The sequence below is a fragment of the Arabidopsis lyrata genome (assembly GCF_000004255.2).
Source record: "Arabidopsis lyrata subsp. lyrata unplaced genomic scaffold ARALYscaffold_7, whole genome shotgun sequence".
Taxonomy (NCBI): Eukaryota; Viridiplantae; Streptophyta; class Magnoliopsida; order Brassicales; family Brassicaceae; genus Arabidopsis; species Arabidopsis lyrata.
This window is the reverse complement of record NW_003302549.1, coordinates 17,663,487-17,687,827: the sequence shown is the minus strand read 5'-3', so window position 1 is coordinate 17,687,827 and position 24,341 is coordinate 17,663,487. Positions and strand designations below refer to the sequence as shown.

The 24,341-nt window shown below is 39.3% G+C and overlaps 1 protein-coding gene and 1 long non-coding RNA gene across 2 annotated transcripts; both read right to left on the bottom strand.

Annotated features, from left to right (window-relative positions):
* Positions 1-112: 112 nt before the first annotated feature.
* On the bottom strand, positions 113-4,396 carry LOC110226615. Its single transcript, XR_002330560.1, has 3 exons — positions 3,386-4,396; positions 1,220-3,293; positions 113-1,124 (listed from the first exon to the last, which is right to left on the bottom strand). It is a non-coding gene; the product is annotated as an uncharacterized LOC110226615 (long non-coding RNA).
* A 6,173-nt stretch (positions 4,397-10,569) lies between these two features.
* LOC110226514 lies at positions 10,570-11,659 on the bottom strand. The gene is made up of 3 exons (XM_021018452.1): positions 11,519-11,659; positions 11,191-11,322; positions 10,570-10,941 (listed from the first exon to the last, which is right to left on the bottom strand). The coding sequence occupies exons 1-3, from the start codon at positions 11,657-11,659 to the stop codon at positions 10,570-10,572; spliced, it is 645 nt and encodes a 214-aa protein (XP_020874111.1).
* Between the last annotated feature and the right edge of the window lie 12,682 nt (positions 11,660-24,341).

The window sequence follows — 24,341 nt, the reverse complement described above, 5'->3', positions numbered from 1 at the left end:
TCTAACCATAACCACATTCGCATTCACCTTATTCAAGAACAATTCTTATTAAATCCATAAAAATAACTTGTCTTAGGCAACTTCGAATCTCCTGAAACAACTAAAGAACTTTAAAAGAAAACCATGTCTGCATAATGAAAATATAAACCCTAAATCTCAAATAACACCATGAAAATATAAACCCTAAATCATCAAGTCACATATCATCACAAAATCTTATCATATACAATCAGATCTAAGCCTACATATCATGCGTCAAGAAGCATAACAAAAGAAAATGATACTATGCTTCGCAAATACCACCCTCACATTAGCCTAGTTGAAGATGAATAACATTTCTCGACTCCTTTCTCCTTTAGACAAACTTAATGTCTTAACTGCAACCACATGTTCCTTAGTTCTACAACAACCAAGACCTTACTCCAAGAGTCATGAAAGCTCCTACAAAGCTTCAGCTCAAACCGAGCTCGTTTACCCAACCAACAACACAAACTCGTCACAATTTACTTCACACAAATATGTCTCGGAAACATATGCATAAGTCAAGAACTAACCGTTGTAAACGCAATCCCACCGTTGATTATCTATCCAGTAGTACCATAAAGCTCTCCACCAAATTTCGTCCCGATCAGACATTATTTCGACCTCCAAACGTTGCCATCAATCACCCATCTCGGAACTGTTTTCTGGTTCATACTTGGCACAGATTTGGACAGTTTCTGCAATTACTTTGCCAGAAAGAAACATTCATAACTTCTTGAATATAACCTCTATTTAATCTTCGTCACATGTTGTGCATTCTTGACAATATGAGCTTTCCAGAGACACCTTAAACGTCAACTGATTCTCTTTGCTTTGACAGATATGAGCCTTACAAAACCCCAACTTGAATCTGAAATTTTATCTGAAATAACTTAGGTTTTCCAGAATTCAGAACAAGTGACTTTTCATCAACTTACAAGACAAATGCTGAATGGAATATAACTCCGTTTGACAAACCGTCAATTGCTATGGCTTCCTTGCAACGAGATCGATTCAGAGAGGTCAATATATCAATATAACTCTTTTAGCTTCAACGGGAAATCAATCCACAAAACCCTTACTTGCCACAGTTTTCTCTTCTTCTTCATAATAAAACTCAGATTTAATATAAGGATCCAACATATCAAAACAAGGGTTTGTAGAAGAAGAAGACACAATTATGTCAGGATTTTCTTACCCAAACAAACTAGTGCGATGGATCTCGGCTCCGGTGGGGGAAGTGAACGACGATGACTACGTGAAGCTCCGGTGTTGATCACGTTGCCTTTGCCATAATTCTCTTTTCTCTCTCTCTCTGTCTATCTCTGTCTCTCTCTCTCTCTATTCTTCTCTTGACGGCGTTTCTAATGAAGAGGGAGATGTTTACGCTTCTACATATATATGACCACATACAAACACCCAACCCTAGTTGTTTAGGAAGCTATTGGGCTTGTATCATTATGTCAAAACAAATTGACCCAATAATATGGGAGGGGGTTGTAACAATACTCCTCCACTTAAATAGAATTCGTCCTCGAATTCTCAACGGTGATTTCTTTTCATATGAACTCGCTTACTTTACATTTTCTTGCAACTCTGTGTACTCCCCCGACCACACAATGCTACATAAACAACAATTATCCGTCTACAGAACTTCTCACTTACTTATTTACTTGAAACCGTCACTTACCTTCGTAAGTAAATGTATCTTTCTGTTGCACTACTCTGATGACTACTTAAAAGAATTGATAACTTGTCAATGCCCATCGAACTTTAGCGCACAAACACTAATCTTATTTTCACACTCAAAGCAGGAAGATCTTAACAACAACTTACATAATCAAGGGATCAAAGCTAACATATTAATTAACATGTTCGTGCAGGCTCAGGTGCGTGGCTAGCTACTGTCGATTTGCGGGTGGATCTTACCCTGGGTCGTGAAACAAAACGTTACTTCTTATTCCATGCAGCAAGATCTATCGAAAGAAACCAAATTCAAGATCTTGTTCTTTCTGTAACACCTGTCCCTCCATCCAGGCCAAGACAGCATGTTATTTATCCGATCTTGCCAAAACATTTTCTTTAAACTTCACCCACGAACAAAACATTGCACAACAACTCATGAAGCTGATTCACCTGAGGAAAAAGGGAAAAAAAGGGTGAGTAAAGAATACTCAGTGAGGGGAATCAACTCTGCCCACTAAAACATAAAACACTTTCTTAAGCTATGCAACCATAATCATAACATATAAACTTAGACACTAGCAATCACATAACATTCTTTACTTGCTAAACATAACAACATTCATGACATTCATCTTAATCACATAACCATACATATACATCGTTAGGTCCAGTCATCCTCGTGACAACTAGAACCTCCTGAGTGGAGGGTGGCCCTCGTGGCTCAGACACTCCCATTCCGGGCTCGTCAACTGTTCTTGAGCAGCTGTTAACCCGTCGGTCCATCACTCTCCATCATTCATACATACTCATAATCATATTTAACATTCTCATACATAACATCACCTTATCAAACATCATACTAACACATATCAAAGTCAACAATCATCAAGTCACAGATCTTCACATAATCTTATCCTATACAATCAAATCTAAGCCTACATATCATGCGTCAAGAAGCATAACAAAAGAAAATGATAGTATGCTTCGCAAATACCACCCTCACCCTAGCCTAGGTGAAGATGAATAACATTTCTTGACTCCTTTCTCCTTTAGAAAAACTTAATGTCTTAACTAAAACCACATGCTTCTTAGCTCTACACCAACCAAGACCTTACTCCAAGAGTCATGAAAGCTCCTAAAAAGCTTCAGCTCAAACCAAGCTCGTTTACCCAACCAACAACATAAACTCGTCACAATTTACTTCACACAAATCTGTCTCGGAAATATATGCATAAGTCAATAAATAACCGTTATAAACGCAATCCCACCGTTGATTATCTATCCATTAGTACCATAAAGCTCTCCACCAAATTTCGTCCCGATCAGACATTGTTTCGACCTCCAAACGTTGCCCTCAATCACCCATCTCAGAACTATTTTCTGGTTCGTACTTGGCACAGATTTGGACAGTTTGTGCAGTTACTTTGCTAGAAAGAAACATTCATAACTTCTTGAATATAACCTCTATTTAATCTTCGTCACATGCTGTGCATTCTTGACAATATGAGCTTTCCAGAGACACCTTAAAAGTCAACTGATTCTCTATGCTTTGACAGATATGAGCCTTACAAAACCCCAACTTGAATCTGAAATTTTATCTGAAATAACTTAGGTTTTCAAGAATTCAGTACAAGTGACTTTTCATCAACTTGCAAGACAAATGCTGAATGGAATATACCTCCGTTTGATAAACCGTCAATTGCTATGGCTTCCTTGCAACGAGATCGATTCAGAGAAGTCAATATATCAATATAACTCTTTTAGCTTCAACGGGAAATCAATCCACAAAACCCTTACTTGCCACAGTTTTCTCTTCTTCTTCTTCATAATAAAACTCAGATTTAATATAAGGATCCAACATATCAAAACAAGGGTTTGTAGACGAAGAAGACACAATTATGTCAGGATTTTCTTACCCAAACAAACTAGTGCCATGGATCTCGGCTCCGGTGGGGGAAGTGAACGACGGTGACTACGTGAAGCTCCGGTGGTGATCACGTTGCCTTTGCCATAATTCTCTTTTCTCTCTCTCTCTCTCTGTGTCTATCTATGTCTCTCTCTCTATTCTTCTCTTGACGGCGTTTCTAATGAAGAGGGAGATGTTTACGCTTCTACACATATATGACCACATACAAACACCAAACCCTAGTTGTTTAGGAAGCTATTGGACTTTATTGGGCTTGTATCATTATGTCAAAACAAATTCACCCAATAATATGGGAGGGGGTTGTTACAATTCTCCCCCACTTAAATAGAATTCGTCCTTGAATTCTCAACGGTGATTTCTTTTCATATGAACACGCTTACTTTACATTTACTTGCAACTCTGTGTACTCCCGCGACCACACAATGCTACATAAACAACGGTTATCCGTCTACAGAATTTCTCACTTACTTATTTACTTGAAACCATCACTTCCCTTCGTAAGTAAATGTATCCTTCCGTTTCACTACTCTGATGACTACTTAAAAGAATTGAGAACTTGTCAATGTCCATCAAACTTTAGCGCACAAACACTAATCTTATTTTCACACTCAAAGCAGGAAGATCTTAACAACAACTTACATAATCAAGGGATCAAAGCTAACATATTAATTAACATGTTCTTGCAGGCTAAGGTGCGTGGCTAGCTACTGTCGATTTGCGGGTGGATCTTACCCTGGGTCGTGAACAAAACGTTACTTCTTATTCCATGCAGCAAGATCTATCGAAAGGAACCAAACTCACGATCCGTTTTTTTCCGTAACACCCGTCCCGCCATCCAGGCCAAGACAGCATGTTATTCATCTGATCTTGCCAAAACATTTTCTTTAAACTTCACCCACGAACAAAACATTGCACAACAACTCATGAAGCTGATTCACCTAAGGAAAGAGGGAAAAAAGGGTGAGTAAAGAATACTCAGTGAGGGAAATCAACTCTGCCCACTGAAACATAGAACACTTTCTTAAGCTATGCAACCATAATCATAACATATAAACTTAGACACTAGCAATCACGTAACATTCTTTACTTGCTAAACATAACAACATTCTTGACATTCATCTTAACCACATAACCATACATATACATCGTTAGGTCCAGTCATCCTCGTGACAACTAGAACCTCCTGAGTGGAGGTTGGCCCTCGTGGCTCAGACACTCCCATTCCGGGCTCGTCAGCCATTCTTGACCAGCTGTTAACCCGTCGGTCCATCACTCTCCATCATTCAAACATACTCATACATAACATCACCTTATCAAACATCATACTAACACATATCAAAGTCAACAATCATCAAGTCACATATCATCACATAATCTTATCCTATACAATCAAATCTAAGCCTACATATCATGCATCAAGAAACATAAAAAAAAGAAAATGATACTATTCTTCGCAAATACCACCCTCACCCCAGCCTAGGGGAAGATGAATAACATTTCTCGACTCCTTTCTCCTTTAGACAAACTTAATGTCTTAACTGAAACCACATGCTCCTTAGCTCTACACCAACCAAGAACTTACTCCAAGAGTCATGAAAGCTCCTAAAAAGCTTCAGCTCAACCGAGCTCGTTTACCCAACCAACAACATAAACTCGTCACAATTTACTTCACACAAATCTGTCTCGGAAATATATGCATAAGTCAATAACTAACCGTTATAAACGCAATCCCACCGTTGATTATCTATCCATTAGTAGCATAAAGCTCTCCACCAAATTTCGTCCCGATCAGACATTGTTTCGACCTCCAAACGTTGCCATCAATCACTCATCTAGGAACTATTTTCTGGTTCATACTTGGCACAGATTTGGACAGACCTAGACATTTTACGTTGCAAGCAGTCATAGGTCTCAGCCTCCTTACGAACAACGCTAGGAACTTGATCGATTCCACCCTCTTGTTGCGATTAATGAAGATTTCGTCGGGGTGGCGGTTTAAGGAATTAGCTGGAGTACAGAAGATGTGATTGGTCTTCTTTGGCTTTCAGAATCTTCAGGAGTGTTTGCATCATGACTCGTAACGGAATTCGAAGATCTAAAGCGGGATCGTTGCGTCGGAAAGAGATTGAAAGGAACTGGGAAGAGAGATAGCTCGACTAGGTCATTGGATTTGGAAGGTTTTGTGTTGTAGTGTTTCTCGGAGAAGAGGAAGATGATGATAATTGGAAGGAGGATGTGTTAATTGGAAGGAAGACAATAAGACTCTGTATTGTTTAGGTGTTAGGTTAAATGTTTTTTTTTTTTATTTTGTTTATTACTTAGGCGGACAATGAAATTTTAGATAATTTTTTGTATAGCTTAGGTGGCAATGAAATTTTTTTTTATTGGTGTTAATTTACGATGACGTTTTACAATAGTATGTGCTATTACTAAGTAATTGGAGAACTAAAAATTAAGATTGAACACATTACTTTTTTACCGTTAACATATCATAGCGTTTTTATTTTCGAAACGCTACAAAAAAATCATGCATAAGTCAACTATAGTAGAAACACATAAAACGCTATAATAAAATGCTATTAATACCCGTTTTTCCAGTAGTGAACAATCATCAACTCACATATCATCACATAATATTATCATATACAATCAGATCTAAGCTTACATATCATGCGTCAAGAAGCATAACAAAAGAAAATGATACTATGCTTCACAAATACCTCCCTCACATTAGCCTAGTTGAAGATGAATAACATTTCTCGACTCCTTTCTCCTTTAGACAAACTTAATGTCTTAACTGCAACCACATGCTCCTTAGCTCTACTGTGGTTCTACACAAACCAAGACCTTACTCCAAGAGTCATGAAAGCTCCTACAAAGCTTCAGCTCAAACCGAGGTCGTTTACCCAACCAACAATACAAACTCGTCACAATTTACTTCACACAAATCTGTCTCGGAAACATATGCATAAGTCAAGAACTAACCGTTATAAACGCAATCCCACCGTTGATTATCTATCGAGTAGTACCATAACGCTCTTTGCCAAATTTCGTCCCGATCAGACATTATTTCGACCTCCAAACGTTGCCATCAATCACCCATCTCGGAACTGTTTTCTGGTTCATACTTGGCACAAATTTGGACAGTTTCTGCAGTCATAACCAAGCTTCTTAATGCCTCTCAAAGCTTTCTGGGTGTAGCCGAAGTCCTATGAGTTTTCGGTTTTGGAGCTTCTAAACGGAGAAACACTACTTTAGCTTTTGGGTTCCGGTAGCGGTTCTATTTCTTATACCCAATCATACACTCGAGATCTAGTCATATTAGACTCCAAAAACACTAACCAAACTTCTTATTGCCTCTCAAAGCTTTCTGGGTGTGGCCGAAGTCATATGAGTTTTCGCTTTTAAAGCTTCTAACCGGAGAAACACTACTTTAGCTTTTGCGATCCAGTTCCGGTTCTAATTATTATACCCAATCATACACACCTGAACTAGTCATATTTGACTCCAAAACACTAACCAAACTTCTTATTGCTTCTCAAATCTTTGTGGGTGTGACCAAAGTCCTATGAGTTTTTGGTTTTGGAGCTTCTAAACGGAGAAACACTACTTTAGCTTTTGCGATCCGGTTGCGGTTCTAGTTATTATACCCAATCATACACACCAGTACTGGTCATATTTGACTTCAAAAAGACTAACCAAACTTCTTATTGCTTATCAAATCTTTGTGGATGTGGCGAAAGTCCTATGAGTTTTTTGTTTTGGAGCTTCTAACCAGAAAAATACTACTTTAGCTTTCGGGATCCTATTGCAGTTCTAGTTCTTATACCCAATCATACACATGAGATCTGGCCATATTTGACTCCAAAAAGACTAACCAAGCTTCTTAATGCCTCTCAAAGCTTTTTGGGTGTGGCCGAAGTCCTATGAGTTTTCGGTTTTGGAGATTCTAAACGAAGAAACACTACTTTATCTTTGAGGATCCAGTTACGGTTTTAGGTTTTGTACTCAATCATACACAAGAGATCTAGTCATCTTTGACTCCAAAAACACTAATCAAGCTTTTTATTGATTCTTAAATCTTTGTGGGTTTGGCCGAAGTCCTATGAGTTTTTGGTTTTGAATCTTCTAAAAAAAGAAACACTACTTTAGCTCCCCGTATCAGGTTGCGGTTCTAGTTCGAATAACCAATCATACACACGGGATCTAGTCATATTTGACTCCAAAAAAACTAACCAAGCTTTTTATTTCTTCTCAAATCTTTGTGGATGTGGCCAAAGTCATATGAGTTTTCGGGTTTGGAGCTTTTGAACAGAGAAATACTACTTTAGTTTTCGGGATCCGGTTGCGGGTCTAGTTCTTATACCCAATCATACACATGAAATCTAGTCATATTTGACTCCAAAAATACTAACCAAGCTTCTTATTGCTTCACAAAGCTTTGTGGGTGTTGCCGAAGTCCTATGACTTTTCGGTTTTGAATCTTCTAAAAAGGGAAACACTACTTTACCTCTCCGAATCCGGTTACGGTTTTAGTTCGAATACCTGATCATACACATGACATCTAGTCATATTTGATTCCCAAAACACTAACCAAGCTTCTTATTGCTTCTCAAATCTTTGTGGATGTGGCCAAAGTCCTATGAGTTTTTTGTTTTGGAACTTCTAAGCAGAGAAATACTACTTTAGCTTTCGGGATCCTGTTGCGGTTCTAGTTCTTATACCCAATCATACACATGAGATCTAGTCATATTTGACTCCAAAAACACTAACCAAGCTTCTTATTGCTTCTCAAAGCTTTGTGGGTGTGGCTGAAGTCCTATGGGTTCTCGGTTTTGAATCTTCTAAAAAGGGAAACTCTACTTTAGCTCTCCGGATGCGGTTGCGTTTCTAGTTTCAATACCCATTCATACACACGAGATTTAGTCATATTTGACTCCAAAAACACTTAGCAAGCTTCTTATTGCTTCTCAAAGCTTTGTGGGTGTGGCCGAAGTTTATGTGTTTTCGGTTTTGAATCTTCTAAAAAGGGAAACACTACTTTAGCTCTCCAGATCCGGTTGGGGTTCTAGTTCGAATACCCAATCATACACAGGAAATCTAGTTATATTTGACTCCAAAAAAACTAACCAAGCATCTTATTGCTTCTCAAATATTTGTAGGTGTGGCCGAAATCCTATGAGTTTTCGGTTTTGGAGATTTTAAACAAAGAACCATTACATTAGCTTTCGGGATCCGGTTGCGGTTCAAATTCTTATACCAAATCATACACACAAGATCTAGTCATATTTGACACCAAAAACGTAACCAAGCTTCTTATTGCTTCTCAAAGCTTTGTGGGTGTGGCCGAAGGCCTATGAGTTTTCGGTTTTGGAGCTTATAAACGGAGAAACACTACTTTATCTTTCAGGATCCGGTTGGGGTTCTAGTTCGAATACCCAATCATACACAAGAGTCCTAGTTATATTTGACTCCAAAAAAACTAACCAAGCATCTTATTGCTTCTCAAATCTTTGTGGGTGTGGCCAAAGTCCTATGAGTTTTCGGTTTTGGAGCTTCTAAATAAAGAAACACTACTTTATCTTTCAGGATCCAGTTACGGTTCTAGGTTTTATACTCAATCATACACAAGAGATCTAGTCATATTTGTCTCCAAAAACACTAATCAAGCTTTTTACTGATTCTTAAATCTTTGTGGGTGTGGCCGAAGTCCTATGAGTTTTCGGTTTTGAATCTTCTAAAAAAAGAAACACTACTTTAGCTCTCCGTATAAGGTTGCGGTTCTAGTTCGAATAACCAATCATACACACGAGATCTAGTCATAGTTGACTCCAAAAAAAATAACCAAGCTTCTTCTTTAATTTCTTCTCAAATCTTTGTGGATGAGGCCAAAGTCCTATGAGTTTTTGGTTTTGGAGCTTCTGACCAGAGAAATACTACTTTAGTTTTCGGGATCCGGTTGCGGATCTAGTTCTTATACCCAATCATACACACAAAATCTAGTCATATTTGACTCCAAAAATACTAACCAAGCTTCTTATTGCTTTTCAAAGCTTTGTGGGTGTTGCTGAAGTCCTATGTCTTTTCGGTTTTGAATCTTCTAAAAAGGGAAACACTACTTTAGCCACTACAAGAAAACACTTCATTTGCGACTGTGAAATTAGTCGCTAAACGGTCGCAAAAGAGGGTTTTGCAACTGAATAACGACTATTTCCATTGGTCGCAAAAAAACGGTCGCAAAATTTCTGTGTATCACTATAGTCGCTAATTTGCGACTATTTGGCGACTATAAATTTAGAGTCGCAAATTACCGACTAAGCTGTGACTGGTGAATATCGTTGCAAATGTGTGACCAAAGAGCAACGAACGGAAGTTAGCGACTCATTTGCTACTGTAATAATCTTACATATTTGGATCAATTTGCGCCTTGTTTGCGACCGTTTACAGTTCTTGGGTCAAATACTTAGTCGCACTTTAGTCGCAAGCTGTGTATGTTTTAGTAACAGTGTAGTCGCAAAATAGTTGCATATGGTGCGACTACTTTAGGACTTATTAATTATGGTGACAAAATAGTCCTAAATTAGTAACCATTTTGATACGAGATTTGGAGTTATTTGTAAATTTGTTTAGTCACAGTTTGGTCACATTTGTTAATTGTTCTAGTCACAAATTAGTCCGAAATTCTGAAACTTTTTGGTCACAAAATAGTTACATCTTATTTGTCCGAACCCTGTCCATTTCAAAGGCAAATGCATTCAAAAACCATCCGAATATTAATCCTAACCATTCAAAAACTATTCCAAACCATTCAAAAACAATCCTAATCAAAGCATAACATAAATAAGTTCACATACACAGAGAAAAGGAAACTAAAATCAAGTTTCCTGATTTGAGGCGGTGGATAGAGGAGAGGTTGGTGTGGTTCCAGTGGTGTGTCATGGTGGTTGGACTGCAGCTCCTATGGTGGCTGGAAGGGTGGTTGTTGTAGTGGTGGGTGGTATGATCACTTCTGGTTCAAGGAGTGGAGAGGTTGACATAAAAGCTGCCAAGTCTGGATCTTTGTCTTTCATGAAAAGGATGAGCTTCTCCAAGCTTGCGATCCGAGCTTGAGACTTCCGGTGCTCCTCATCACGTCTTGCATTCTCAGCATCCTGATTAGAGATCTTGCGCCGCAGCTGCTCTTGAAGCTCAACAACTGTCATTGTAGAAGAAGAGCTTGCGTAACTCTCCTTCCTTTTTCCCTTGTGTAGAGTCTCCACCAGTGATCCAAGGCCATAAGGGTTGCCTTGGTCATCTATATGAGTACACTGCAAAAAAAAACAAACATTCAGTGAAATCAGACAAGGATCATAGACAAAATGAAAAAAAAAAACAAACGAAATCCAGAATGTAGCAAAGAAGTCTGACAAAGACAATCCACAAAGCAAATTAGACAAAGAAAAATAAGAATCATCATTGATATTAAAGTAACAATGCTCAGCAGACAAGACTATCATACTCCAAGTAAACAAATACAATCATATAATCCAAGCAAACTAAAGACAAAAATTACTTACCTTAAGGAAGATATCATTCATCTCATCAATGCTGAGTTCTCTAGGATGCATTGAATGTTCAGAGGAAATCTCTGAAGCATCCTGAACATCCTCTTCCAGTTCAGCCAATCTCTCTTCAACTGTCTTCTTATATGCCTCATCCACTTATTCAGACTTTTGATCAACAAAAGAACCATCAGCTCTAGTATGCGTTCTCATAAACACTTCACCTAATGAAACTGGACGCCCCAACTCTTCCTCCTGAAATGAAAGAAAAAAAGAATATCATGTGTAGAAATTATAGAAATTATGTAAAAGTAAAGTATTTGGAGCGATTGAAACAACTTACCATCTCTTGATGAACTTGAATAAATGATTTCTGACCGGCTAAGTGTTTGTGCACTCCAAGTCCGCCACGATCAGAATTTCTGCATTGTGAAGCATTCTCACTCCTCTCTATAGCATCAGCGGTCTTCCAAAAGTTCTGCATCTCAGTCCAAAGTGTAAATCTAATCCAAGTTGGTTGTACACCTTTCGACCTCACTTGACTGACAATGCCTTTCATCCGTTTCTGCGCTATAATCAAGAATCCTTGTTTAACAAGGGCAGTAATCCCAGTATCCCAATTAAACTCCCGCTACATAACACAAAACAGTAAGTTAGTAACATACTATATATACTACAATAAGAGAGAATGAAAGCTATATATATATATATATATATATATATGTCATTACCGCAAAAGTTCTGAAATATCTCTCTTGTATGTTGATTGGAGTAACCTTCCAGCTTTAGTAAGGCCCATCAAACTTCCTCCTAAATATTCTAGAAATTGCTCGAGACAGCACCCCCTTTTGCCGGTTAAACCTGTTACAACTAGAGGCTATTAGTCTATATAAAGCAGATTTTATATAGAGCAAACAACAAACAGAGAATGAGCATGAATGAAATGAAGATATAGCAAAGATTCAAAGAGCAAACACCAAACAGAGAATGAGCATGAATGAACTTAGTTCAGTTTCAAAGACTGAAGACCAATGCAAAAACAATTCGACTGTTGTAATTAGCTAAAACTCTGTCAAAATGGTTCAAAAACAACAACTCATTGAATCAAAAAACCTACAGCTGTTATATATTGCATATACATACTGTATTTGACAGCTAATATATGAAACAACACTCCTGAGACCAAGTCTCATACTGTATTTGACAGCACTTCTGAGACTCAACGATTACAACAACAAACAATGATATGCAAGCTACTATATGCAAATGTCAGACCAATAATATGCAAATGTCCGACCAAAGCAATAACATGTATCTTTTTGAAACTTTTAGAAAATGATAGATCAAACCCTAGTCAAATGATAAATGTCAGACCAAAACTTTTAGCAATACCAAACATCACACATCAAACAAAACAAACAGAGGGACAAAAGTGTTAATACCAGAGTGTTTCAACGCCTGGGATTGGGTGTATAGACAATCGAGGAAGATGTTGTCGGCCTGGAAGAGCTAGCAAACGATCCAGCATATCTTGGTAGTCTTCCCCAGGATTAGGGTTTTCTTCGTCATCTTCTTGTCCTACATCATCGATCTCTTCCTCTACAAGGTCTTCGTTTTCAGGTAGCACTTGGTGATTCGCATCATGTTCCGGTAGAGGCTCGGTTTGAGGAGACAGTGGTTGATGCTGCGGCTGAGGAGGAGGAGTCTGTCTATTGAGAGGAGGAGTCTGCCTAGAGAGAGGAGGATTCTGTCTACTAGAATTAAGTGAAGGACGACTCAGTTGAGATTGGGTCGCAGACTGACTTGCCGAGGAGAAGTGAGAAGATGTTCCGACTCCACTCACAGTGAGTGGTGATCTGTGACCAACGAAGGTTCGGACTCCAGGTCGAGAGGCTACTGGTCTGCTGGTCTCGCCTCCTCCTGCAGCTTCTTGTGGTAGCGCTTGGCCACCTCCGGCGGCTACTCGTTTGGTGGTTGCGCCACCTCCGGCGGCTTCTTGTCTGCTAGTTTGGCCTCCTCCGGCGGCCACTCTTCTGGTGGTAGCGCCACCTCCGCGGCCTCGAGAGGATTTACCTTTAGGCGGCATAAGAAGATTTGAGATTTGAGATGTTGAGATTCGAGAGCTTTTAGAGAGGATTCGAGAGGATGGGAAGAGATTTGAGAGAGAATCGAGAAAAACAGAGAGAGATTTGTGTGAGAATCGATTGAGAGAGAGAGGGGACGATTGAGAGAGAAACCCTAAATCGATTTGGGGATTTTGGTGGAAATGAGGGTTCGTTTAAGTTTCACCTAATTAATTAAGAGTACCAGTCGCTCTTTAGTCGCAAAATGGTACCAAAGTAAAAAAATTGGGGGGAATCTAAACCGCCAAAACATTTAGCGAAAATCTTAGCAATTTCACATTTAGTACCTAAATAGTCGCAATAATGGTCGGCAAATAGTTGCAAAAATGGTCACAATATAGTCGCTTAATGGTAAACAGTTCCAACATAGTGGCAAATTCGCGACTAGATTGTGACTGTAATCTATAGTCACAACGCAAAAGGGGAGGTATACACATTTCAATCCAAAATGGTTATATATGTCACTCTATAACACTCATATTAGGGTTATATAGGATATATATTAGTTTAAGGTTACAAAACTTTGCAAAACTCAAGTAATTTCACATTCAGTACCAAAATAGTCGCAATCATGGTCGGAAAATAGTTGCAAACATTGTCGCAAAATAGTCGCAAACTTGCAAATCGTTCCAAAATGGTGGCAAATTTGTGACGGTTGTGTGACTGTGATCTATTAGTCACAAGGCAAAATTTTGAAATCTACACATTTCGATCTAAAATGGTGACATATATCACTCTATAACACTAATATTAGGGTTATAGAGGACATATATTAGTTTAAGGTTATAAAACTTTGCAAAACTCAACTAATGTAGAGTTTTTTACTAAATCCCTAAACCTTACTCATATTAGTAATGTAATATCATAAAGAGATTTGTTTGTTTTTGATATTTTGTTTCTAAACTTCAGTATTTATGACTTAGGTTAAGATTTTCTTGATGAGTAATATCAAATAAGTGTAAAAATGTTTAACTTTATATGTAAGCAAATTTAAAATGTGAAAAGTGAGAAAACAAAAATCGAGAGTTGGCAAATAGTCACAGATGGGTCGCAATCTCAGGTGCTAGTCTCAAAACAGTCGCAAAATCTTTAGGTGCTAGTCACAAATGACCGACTAGTTAGCGACTAAAAGAAAAATGGTGGAGAATAAACGTTTCAATATACTTTTGTCGCAAATTGGTCGCAAAATTGCGACTGATTTGCGACCAATTTTAAAATGTCCGAAAAAAACTTGGGTCGATTCGAACCGTTGTCGTTGATACTAGGATTTTACTATCAATTACCCTAGATTACTATCATGTCATTGCAGCAATTTAGGTTATCAATCCAATCAGGTGCTCTTACTATCAATCAAGATATGCTCAGAGATAACTAAGTCAAGCCAAGCAGAATAGAGTTTCGTTATCTAGCAATCCTAAGCGATCATGCATAAAGAGAAATAAGTACAGAACAGGAGTGATCATGCATAAGAGAAAGAACTATCAATACTAAGCAGCAATAAACAAGCAAGCAACAGGTACAGAGAATAGGTGAAACAATAGAGATAAAAGGTCCTGAGGAATGGGGTAATCGATTATGGCAGTCTCCTTAGTCTACCTAGGTGGTTAACAATCCAAACAGGCTATCCCTAGACAATAGATTCGAATACAAATCAATCCACTCTCGTGACAGAGATTCTCAAGCTAAATCACTTTCATACTCAATTCTCATTGAACACAAAAAGCTTTGAGAGGAAATAAGAAGCTTGCTTAGTGTTTTTAGAGTCAAATATGACTAGATCTCGTGTGTATGATTGAATATAAGAACTAGAACAGCAACTGGATCCCAAAAGCTAAACTAGTGTTTTTCCGCTTAGAAGCTCCAAAACCAAAATCTCATAGGACTTCGGCCACACCCAAAAAGCTTTGAGAGGCATTAAGAAGCTTGGTTAGTGTTTTTGAAGTCAAATATGACTAGATCTCGTGTGTATGATAGATTATAAGAACTAGAACCGCAACCGGATCCCAAAAGCTAAACTAGTGTTTTTCCGCTTAGAAGCTCCAAAACCAAAATCTCATAGGACTTCGGCCACACCCAAAAAGCTTTGAGAGGCATTAAGAAGCTTGGTTAGTGTTTTTGAAGTCAAATATGACTAGATCTCGTGTGTATGATAGATTATAAGAACTAGAACCGCAACCGGATCCCAAAAGCTAAACTAGTGTTTCTCCGTTTAGAAGCTCCAAAACCAAAATCTCATAGGACTTCGGCCATACCCAAAAAGCGTTGAGAGGCAATGATGTCTCTGTATTTTACCGCTTTTAAGCACACTTTTCTCGTGCATTTAGCTAAGTTTCATCTCTCTTTCATTGCATCCATAGTCCTTTTCATATCATTTTCATCACTTAGTACGATTTGCATTGCATGGCATAGCATATTGCATATTGGATGTGTTTCAGGTATTTGGAGCTTATTTGGGACTTAATGGATGCAAAGAAGAGAATTGATGATTCAGAGCCAGTCTGAAGTCCCTCAAAGATCGACTCAGATGGACGTCTTGCATTGCGATTTAGCTTCAGAGATCTTCATACAAGTGATAGGAAATTGAGTTACCTTTCCAACGGAGGTGATTTCAAGCGAATAAGAGCTTTGATGCAAGAATTATGGTGGTTTTAATGGAGACATATGCAGAAAACTGGTTGGACTCGACAGGAGGTCGAGCAGGCGCTCAGAAACCACCAAGGGTTGGACTCGACCACACCAACTCGACGTGAGGTCGAGTAGGACACCATCAAGGAGCACCCTTTGAAGAATCACTCCCCCTCGACCACATGGACTCGACGACACGTCGAGTAGGACGTCAGGAAGCAGTCTGGACACAGACTCGACCACGCAGGCACGACGTCACGTCGAGTTGGCCTCCACCGACTCTCTATTTTGTCCTGTAGCCAATTAGGGCAACCTAGTATTTCCTATAAATAGGGGTACATGCTATTGTCCAGGGGATATTCCTTTTACCCAGCAGATATTCCTCTGTTCTCTCATAAACCCTAGTTTTTGTAATCGTTTTTCCTGTTGATCCTTTGAGTTTTTGCATTTCTTTTCTTCATCAAAGTTGTAGATATTTCTCTTATCTATAACATACTTGCTTTTCAATGATTTCTGGGTTTGAAACGTTTTCTGGGTTTTTATGCATGATGTTCTTCAGTGTTCTTGAGTAGTGGATTAGGGTTCTTGAGGATGGGTTAGATTAGGTGTGGAATCCTTAGTATATTTAGGTGGTTAAGTGTAGAATTGCTTGATTTCCCTTCTGGTTTAGTAGAACTTAATGCTATTTCCTCTCTGATCAATTGGAAGTTGATCTCAGATATTTCCACACCCAAAAGGTGTTTGATGAAATGTTTGAACCAACTATTCCAAAGATTTGCATACTCTAGCCCAAGAGATTGGATGTTTAGAATGCTTATTGACTTTATTAGATTGAATCATAATGCCTGCTAGGTTATATTTCTTCAATGAGAATTGAGTATGAAAGTGATTTAGCTTGAGAATCTCTGTCACGAGAGTGGATTGATTTGTATTCGAATCTATTGTCTAGGGATAGCTTGATTGAGTTTGTTAACCACCTAGGTAGACTAATGAGACTGCCATAATCGATTACCCCATTCCTCAGGATCCTTTATCTCTATTTGATTGTTTAAATCTTGTTTCTGTTAGTCTTTGTTGCTTAGCTCGACCTGTTAGGCCTAGATCGTTTCTCTGCATTGTTAGGTTGCTAGTTTCTTTTCCAAAGCTTATGCATGATAGTTTCTGGTCTTTAGTTTACTTCTTGCTCTTGTTTACTTGCTGTTTAGTTCTCTTTTTATGCTTTTAAATTCGGTATTTGCATGTTAAATTGGTTGCTTAGGATCAATAGAAACACACAAAACCGTTTCATAATTGGCTTGACTTATCTGCTTTCTGTTTCATATCTTGAATGCTTGCAGTCACACTGAGATTGGATTGATAAACCTGATATACTACAATGGCATGTGTATTAGGGATTGATACTTGTTAGATAGAGAAATCCTATTATCAATTTGGCGTCGTTGCCAGTCTTTTGTTGCATTGTTCCATTTAAGATTTCAGAAACGTTTAAGATCAAGTTCTTTCTTTACCTTGGTTACTAACTCTTCATTTCATCTGCTTGTTTTTGTGCTCCAGGTACCATCTGGACCTCACGTCGAGACTGCCACATCGAGTCTGACCACTCTGCATGCAAACTCGATCTAAAGGCTCCAACAACCTCATTAGCTATAAAGACAACATCGATCGGTTAGCTCGTGAGTTAAGAGAAGGCAGAGCCCGAGACAACTGTGAACCGCACAATCCAGTAGCCATGGAACCACAAGATCAAGATAATCAAGGAGTTGGTACACCACGGAACATTGGTGATGGTGATGCACCACACAACCATCAACAGAGACAGGGCATCGTTCCACCTCCTGTCCAGAACAACAATTTCGAGATCAAGAGTGGATTGATCTCAATGATTCAAGGTAACAAGTTTCATGGGTTGCCTCTGGAGGATCCCTTGGATCACTTGGATAATTTTGATAAGCTCTGCAGCCTTACCAAGATAAATGGTGTTAGTGAAGACAGCTTCAAGCTGCGTCTATTTCCCTTTGATAGTAGAATTTTAACTAAGATCAATTATCCTTAAAGTACTATCATGTCATTGCAGTATTTAAGGTGTCAATCCAAATGGGTGTGATGCTAGCAATCAAGATGCAATCAGATTTCACAGAGTCAAGCCAAGCAATAACAGGTTTTGATGTTGTTAACAGTTCCAGTGATCATGCAGAAAACAATAATTCTAACAGAAACAGATAACACACTCGATCACACAGCTTGATGCCAAGCACTGGATGTGGTCGAGTACCAGGTCGAGTACCAAACAGAAACTGCAACAAATGTACTCGACTGCACAGTTCGTTTCCAAACCGCTGGGTGTGGTCGAGTACTTCAAGTGAAATAAGTAAAAATGCAAAAACTAAGCAACAAGTAACGAGATCAAGCAATCAATAGAGATGTGAACAAAGAAATCAATTGGAAGAGAAATTCCCGAGGATGGGGTAATCGAGTAGTGAAGTCTCCTTAATCTAACAGGTGGTTAACATGCTCAACAAACTATCCCTAGACAACAAGTTCAATAACCAAATCAAAGTGCTACCGCAACAGAGATCCTCAAGCAAAGCTAGTCCCAGAATCAATCACCATTGACGAGAGCTAACCTAACAGGCATTACGAATCAACAAGTTAAAGCCAAAACGCTCCCTGTAACCAATACCTTGGTACAGAGCCACGAATCTCTGGAATTAGTGGTTCAGACATTTCATCGAACACCTTTTGGGTGCGGAAATGTCTGGGCTCAGATTCCAGTTGATCAGAAAGCAATCAGCATTAAGAATAACTAATCCAGAAGGGATCTACCAATCAAACTCAACCACCTAGCAAATCAAGGATTCTAAACTACCCTAACCCATCCTCAAGAACCCTAATTACTACTCAAAATTCATAACCAAGAACACAAACCCAGAAATGCATAAAAACTTCATATTAGCTAGATCTCAACAAGATGAACAACTTTGTAGAAGAAATCAAAAGCAAATACTCAATAGATTAAGAGAAATCTGGATTACAAATATGAAGAAAGCACTAATTGTTCTGCAGAATCAAACTTAGACAGAATAAAACTTAGTCTCAAAATTATGAGAAACAACCTATTTATAGCAAATACTAGGAAACCCTAAATCACAAGACGACAAAGTATTAAGGCGGTTTACGGAGACATTCGGCTTCGTGCAATCGAGTGAAGAGGTCGAGCAAAGCTGGCTCCTTTGCGGTTTCTTGATCTGGTCGTGATGCGATCGAGTGACTAGGTCGAGTATGCACTCGAGTCCCGCTTCATCTTCTTCTCTTCCTTATGCTCAGTGTCTGGTTGAGTTGGGATCTGAGAAGCCTCTGAAGCGTGCAGTCGAGTGCTTGGTCGAGTAAGTTGGTGGAGGATACTCGACTGCGTGCTCGAGTCGTGATCTGGAGTCGTGGTCTACTTGGTGAAGGAGCTGGTACTCGACCAGGAGGTCGAGTGGTAGGTCGAGTTGGTGAAGGAGAGGGTACTCGACTTGGTGATCGATTTGGTGCTCGACTTGGTGCTCGACTTGGTCGTGGTCGAGTGCATTTGGAAGGTCATGATGATGGTGCTCGACCTCGTGGTCGAGCATACTGATGGGTTCTGGTCCACTTCTTCCAATTTGCTCACCAACAGCTCCAAATCACCTGAAAACAACTCAAATATGCAACATGCATGCAAAACTATCCTAATCATGCAAAGTGATGACAAATGATGGAGAATGGTATGAAACAATGACGATATGATGATAAAGTGATGCTAAATGGATGCTCAAAACAAGTAAAATATAGACATATCAACTCCCCCAAACTTAGTCTTTGCTTGCCCTCAAGCAAACAATTAAGAACAAGCTGGAGGAGAGGTTTGAAAGCGGGGACTCAGAACCAAAGCATGCAGACAAAGCAAATGAACTCAATGTCCAAGTTAGTAATTGTGGAATGCTTAGAGACCAAACTCTACTTAAAAACTTTAGCCATATTCATCACAAGACAACCTAACATTTGTTCCAATCTACACACACCTTCAGATTATCAATTCCCTTTAACATTGATTAAGCTCAAACCATGAATCAAGCAAAACATTGTTGAAGAACTCATTTGGTTTAAAGGACAAGGCTGAGAAACAAAGATGGTTCCTCTGTAAATGGTTTCAGACTTTTTCACAGTAACATGGAACTCTCATGAATGGACAGAGCTTTAGTAGAATGCTAAAGGTTAGAACCAACCTACGCATACAAGAACAGACCCCATCTACCCAAATAACCATAAGTATATCAAACTCCATAGATGGTCCTATCTCTAAACCCCAGAAATGATCTAATTCTACCCTTTTGCACTCAAGGCATGCTTCAATAATCTCTTGGATCAACCCATTCTTTCTTTTTGGTTTTGTTCTAAGGAGAGATTTTCTTTTAGACTTTCTAGCGGATTGGGACTTTCTTTAACAACTAAGGCTCTTCTTCTCATCTCATGACTTAAGACAATTCTAGGCTTTTGCCTTTCTTTTTACTTTGCACAGAGCCTAACTTCTTTTATTTTCAAGCTTCCCAAATCCTTTACTAGACTAACAAGATATTCTTTTCTGTTTCACTTCCATCTCCTAAGAACAATAACACTTATCTTTCTTTCTCATTTTCTTTCCAAACACATTCCAAAACCCAAAGTAAAACTCCCACCCAGTCCTATCTAGCCCAAAAAGCGTGGACTAGAACTACATGGGATACTATTCTTGTCGGTTCATACCTAACACTTTCTACCAAGCTCAATCCGGAAATAGGCCTCACACACACACAAATTTATTCATGGCTTGAAAGAAAGGTTAGGTTCAGGGTGGGGGAAACTGTTCCAATGATGGGAATCAGCTACTTGGATTAGCAAGAGTGGTAGAAGGTGAAAGAAAATCCAAGTATGTGTATTGGTAGCCACAAGTTCAACAACAATGCAAAGACATGATAATTATAAGTCAAGTTCAGGTTCTAATAGATAGGGAAAAGAATCACATCAAGCATGCTTCAATTAAAACAAGAGAGTCAAGTTGTGAATTCCAAATATGGTGCAGTCTTAATTCAAGTTCTATCACAAGCATTAAACAACTAATAACGAGGGCATTGAATTCATTCAGTAAATGAGCATGCTTACAAGGTTATCTCATCATCATCCCCTATGCAAATGCAACAATCCTATATGAAACCTTCTAGACTCAATCTTAAAATGAAAATGCAACTACATGAACACTCTATTTTTGTGAAATCATTTTCAGAAATTTTTCAAATTTTTAGGGTTTTTTCAATAACATAGATGAATGCAGACAATATGTACAATGCAAGAAAAATTTGAAAACAAGAACAAAGCAAACACATCAGATACTTTCTGAGCCCTCCCCCAAACTGAAATCACACAGTCCGCTGTGTGACCAAATTTGGAAGAGAGTACTCAGGACAAATAAATAAAGAAAGAAAACATGAGATGGTATAAACAATGGGGAAGTGGAGTTGTTACCTCAACTAAAGAAGGAGTTGATGTTCTCATCAATGCTTGCTCGTGTAAACATCATACTCGACCATGTTTCTTCATCAGCATGTGGCCTCGCATGATAGAGTGACATGTTGAAACTTCAAAAATCTTGAGACTAAAAACCCCATTGATACTCGATCACACAGCTTCACTTGCTCTTTGCCCTTGTGGTCGAGTATTCTATTGCACTCTGAGCTAGAATCCACTTCACTTTGCACTTGACACACATTTCCTGAAAACCAAAACACTACCAAAACGCATTAAAATAACAAGGAAATAAAAATATGTATATGGATAGACATGGGACTTTCTCCCAAGTGAGCTTGTTTTAAGTCTCTAAGCTTGACTCCTCACACTCATTAGGCTTAGGGTGGTTTGCAGAGAGGAAATGAGGTCTCCTCTTCTCCTTGAGTGGAGTGATCATCATACTCAGCAAGCTTTTTTGACGGGTTTGCGATTGGATACTCAGTGGTCCTTTTCTCGAAGTAAGTTTCTTTTTGATCAGGAGGATAGTCTTCTTCTCTAGACAAGTCCAATGTGAATTCACATCCTTCTTTGCTAAGCTGAGTAGTTGCTCCATCATTTGGGACGTCTTTGATGTTGAGTGGCACTTGGTTGGCTTTTCCATGGAGCTCTTTGATTTGATCCTTCAGCTCTTTCACAATGTCTGCTAACTCCCTTATGGTTTTGTCCTGCCATTTGGACCTCTCCTTGAGTTCCAACCAATCATTTGATGCCAGAGTGCTTGCTTTAAGCTGTTGCTCGAGCTGTTCAGTCGAGCATGAGCTCTCAGGGCCAGTTGGAGGCTTCTTCGAGTTGTTGGTGGAATCAGTTGGTCGAGCATGTGTTGAACTTACTTCATTAGCTCTCATAACCTTTGTTTCAGACCCCATCAATCCCTTGTGTAAGTCTAAGGACTTCTCAGAACTCAAAGTCTCACTAGGGAGATACCCAGCTTTACCACTCTTGGTCAAAACAGTTTTTAAGTAATCTTCTTCAGCAAGTTCCTCTAGCAGTTCATCAGCTAGCCGATCCATTTCCTCAACTAAGAAGGTTTGTCCTTCTATTGTCGGTTTTTGCATATCATCATTGATGTCAAACTTCATTTTTAAATCCTTCCCCATATTAAGATCAATCTTCCCTTGCTTAACATCTATGATTGCTCCAGCTGTAGCCAAGAAGGGCCTTCCTAAGATCAAGGGATCTTTTGGTTCTTCATCCATGTCCAACACTACGAAGTCTGTATGCACCTCCAGATTTCCAATCTTGATAGGCAAATCTTCTAATAACCCATGAGGTAGTCTAACAGACCTATCAGCCAAGATCAAGGAGATGTTGCAGTATTTATACTTGTTAAAACCCAACCTCTTAGCTACTGAGAGTGGCATGAGACCTACTGATGCTCCTAGGTCACAAAGGCATTTATTGAAAGTCAATGGACCTAGGGAGCATGGTAGAGTAAATGAACCAGGGTCTCCTAGCTTTTCTGGGACAACCTTCTTCTGTATGATGGCACTACACTCATGGCTCACAACTGTTGTTCTCTGAACCTCTTGAATTCTCTCCCTGATCAATTCTTTCAGAAACTTGTGGGAATCCGGAATAAGCGCGAGAGCATCAACAAGAGGTATCCTGGCTTCAACGTTTTTAATGTTCTCTGCAAACATAGCTCTGTACTTATCTGCCAACGTTTTCTTTTGTCTACCAGGAAATGGAAGTGGGGGCTTGTAAGGAGGAGGAACAAAAACCTTCTCCTTGTTCTTAGCAGCAACTGGTTTTTCAGCAGGTATAGCCGCTACTCGAGTTGTTGATCGACTATGTCCAGCGAGTACTTCAGCTGGTTTGTCAACTTGATCTTCATTGAGACTGAAATCCTGCCCATCTTGGTCTGCACTGTCCTCAGTGACTGGCTTGGGTCCCTCTCGGGTGGATAACTCTCTTCCACTCCTTAGGGTGATAGCATGAACATTAGCATACTCCTTTGGATTCTGAATTGCTTTCCCTGCGAGTTGCCCTGGAGGTTTCAGAGCAGAAGTGGATGCAGATTGTCCCTCTAAGTATCGGACCTTGGAGCTCAATGCTTCCACTTTTACATTCAGGTCATTGTAGCTACAATCCAACTTATGGTGTAATTCAGATATCTTCTTAGTAATCTCCATGGAGCCAGAGGCTTGTCCTTGGAGAAGCTGTTGTAGCATTTGCTTCATGTCAGAATCAGGAACAACAGGACCTTGGTGTTGCTGAGGTGCATACCCAGGTGGTGGTTGCTGCTGGTAGTTCCCCTGAAATTGTTGCTTGGGAGCAAAACCTTGGTTGTAGGGAACAAAAGGTTTATTCTGACCCTGCTGTTGTTGTGGAGGATACACTTGATCCTGTGGATTAGCAACGTTGGTGCTGCGGTAAGAAAGGTTGGGGTTGTTAGTCTTGAAGTTGTTATACCCTTTGTAGCCACCTTGATTGTTGATGTAGCTGACCTCTTCATACTGGTTCCCCTCCCCATCTTGGACTTGATACTGGTCGTCATCAACTAGGATGTGCACATGCTTCTGCTGGCCAAGGAGAATCCTATCCAGTTTCTCATTAAGAGCTTTCATCTCTTTCCTGTGTTTATCATCCGAGTCAGCTGTTCCTCTGATGGTGCGATCAAAATCCTCGTTATAATTACCATCGGATTGAGCTAAGTTCTCAATTAATTCCCAGCCGTATTCAACATCTTTATTCAAGAAATTCCCATTAGAAGCAGTGTCCAGCAACATTCTGATTTTGGGCAAAACTCCCCTGTAGAGTGTGCTTAGTAGAGAAGCCTTCTTGAAACCATGGTGTGGACACTGTATAGTGTAGCCTTTGAATCTCTCCCAGGCTTCACAAATGGATTCAGACTGC

What these genes read in the sequence shown, in the direction of transcription:
- LOC110226514 (XM_021018452.1), bottom strand. Translation starts at nt 11,659, where the DNA reads ATGCAGAACTTTTGGAAGACCGCTGATGCTATAGAGAGGAGTGAGAAT. An exon ending in TTCAAGTTCATCAAGAGATG is followed by an intron (nt 11,323 to 11,518) that starts GTAAGTTGTTTC and finishes GTGGATGAGGCA; the next exon opens with TATAAGAAGACAGTTGAAGA. An exon ending in TGAATGATATCTTCCTTAAG is followed by an intron (nt 10,942 to 11,190) that starts GTAAGTAATTTT and finishes TTTTTTTTGCAG; the next exon opens with TGTACTCATATAGATGACCA.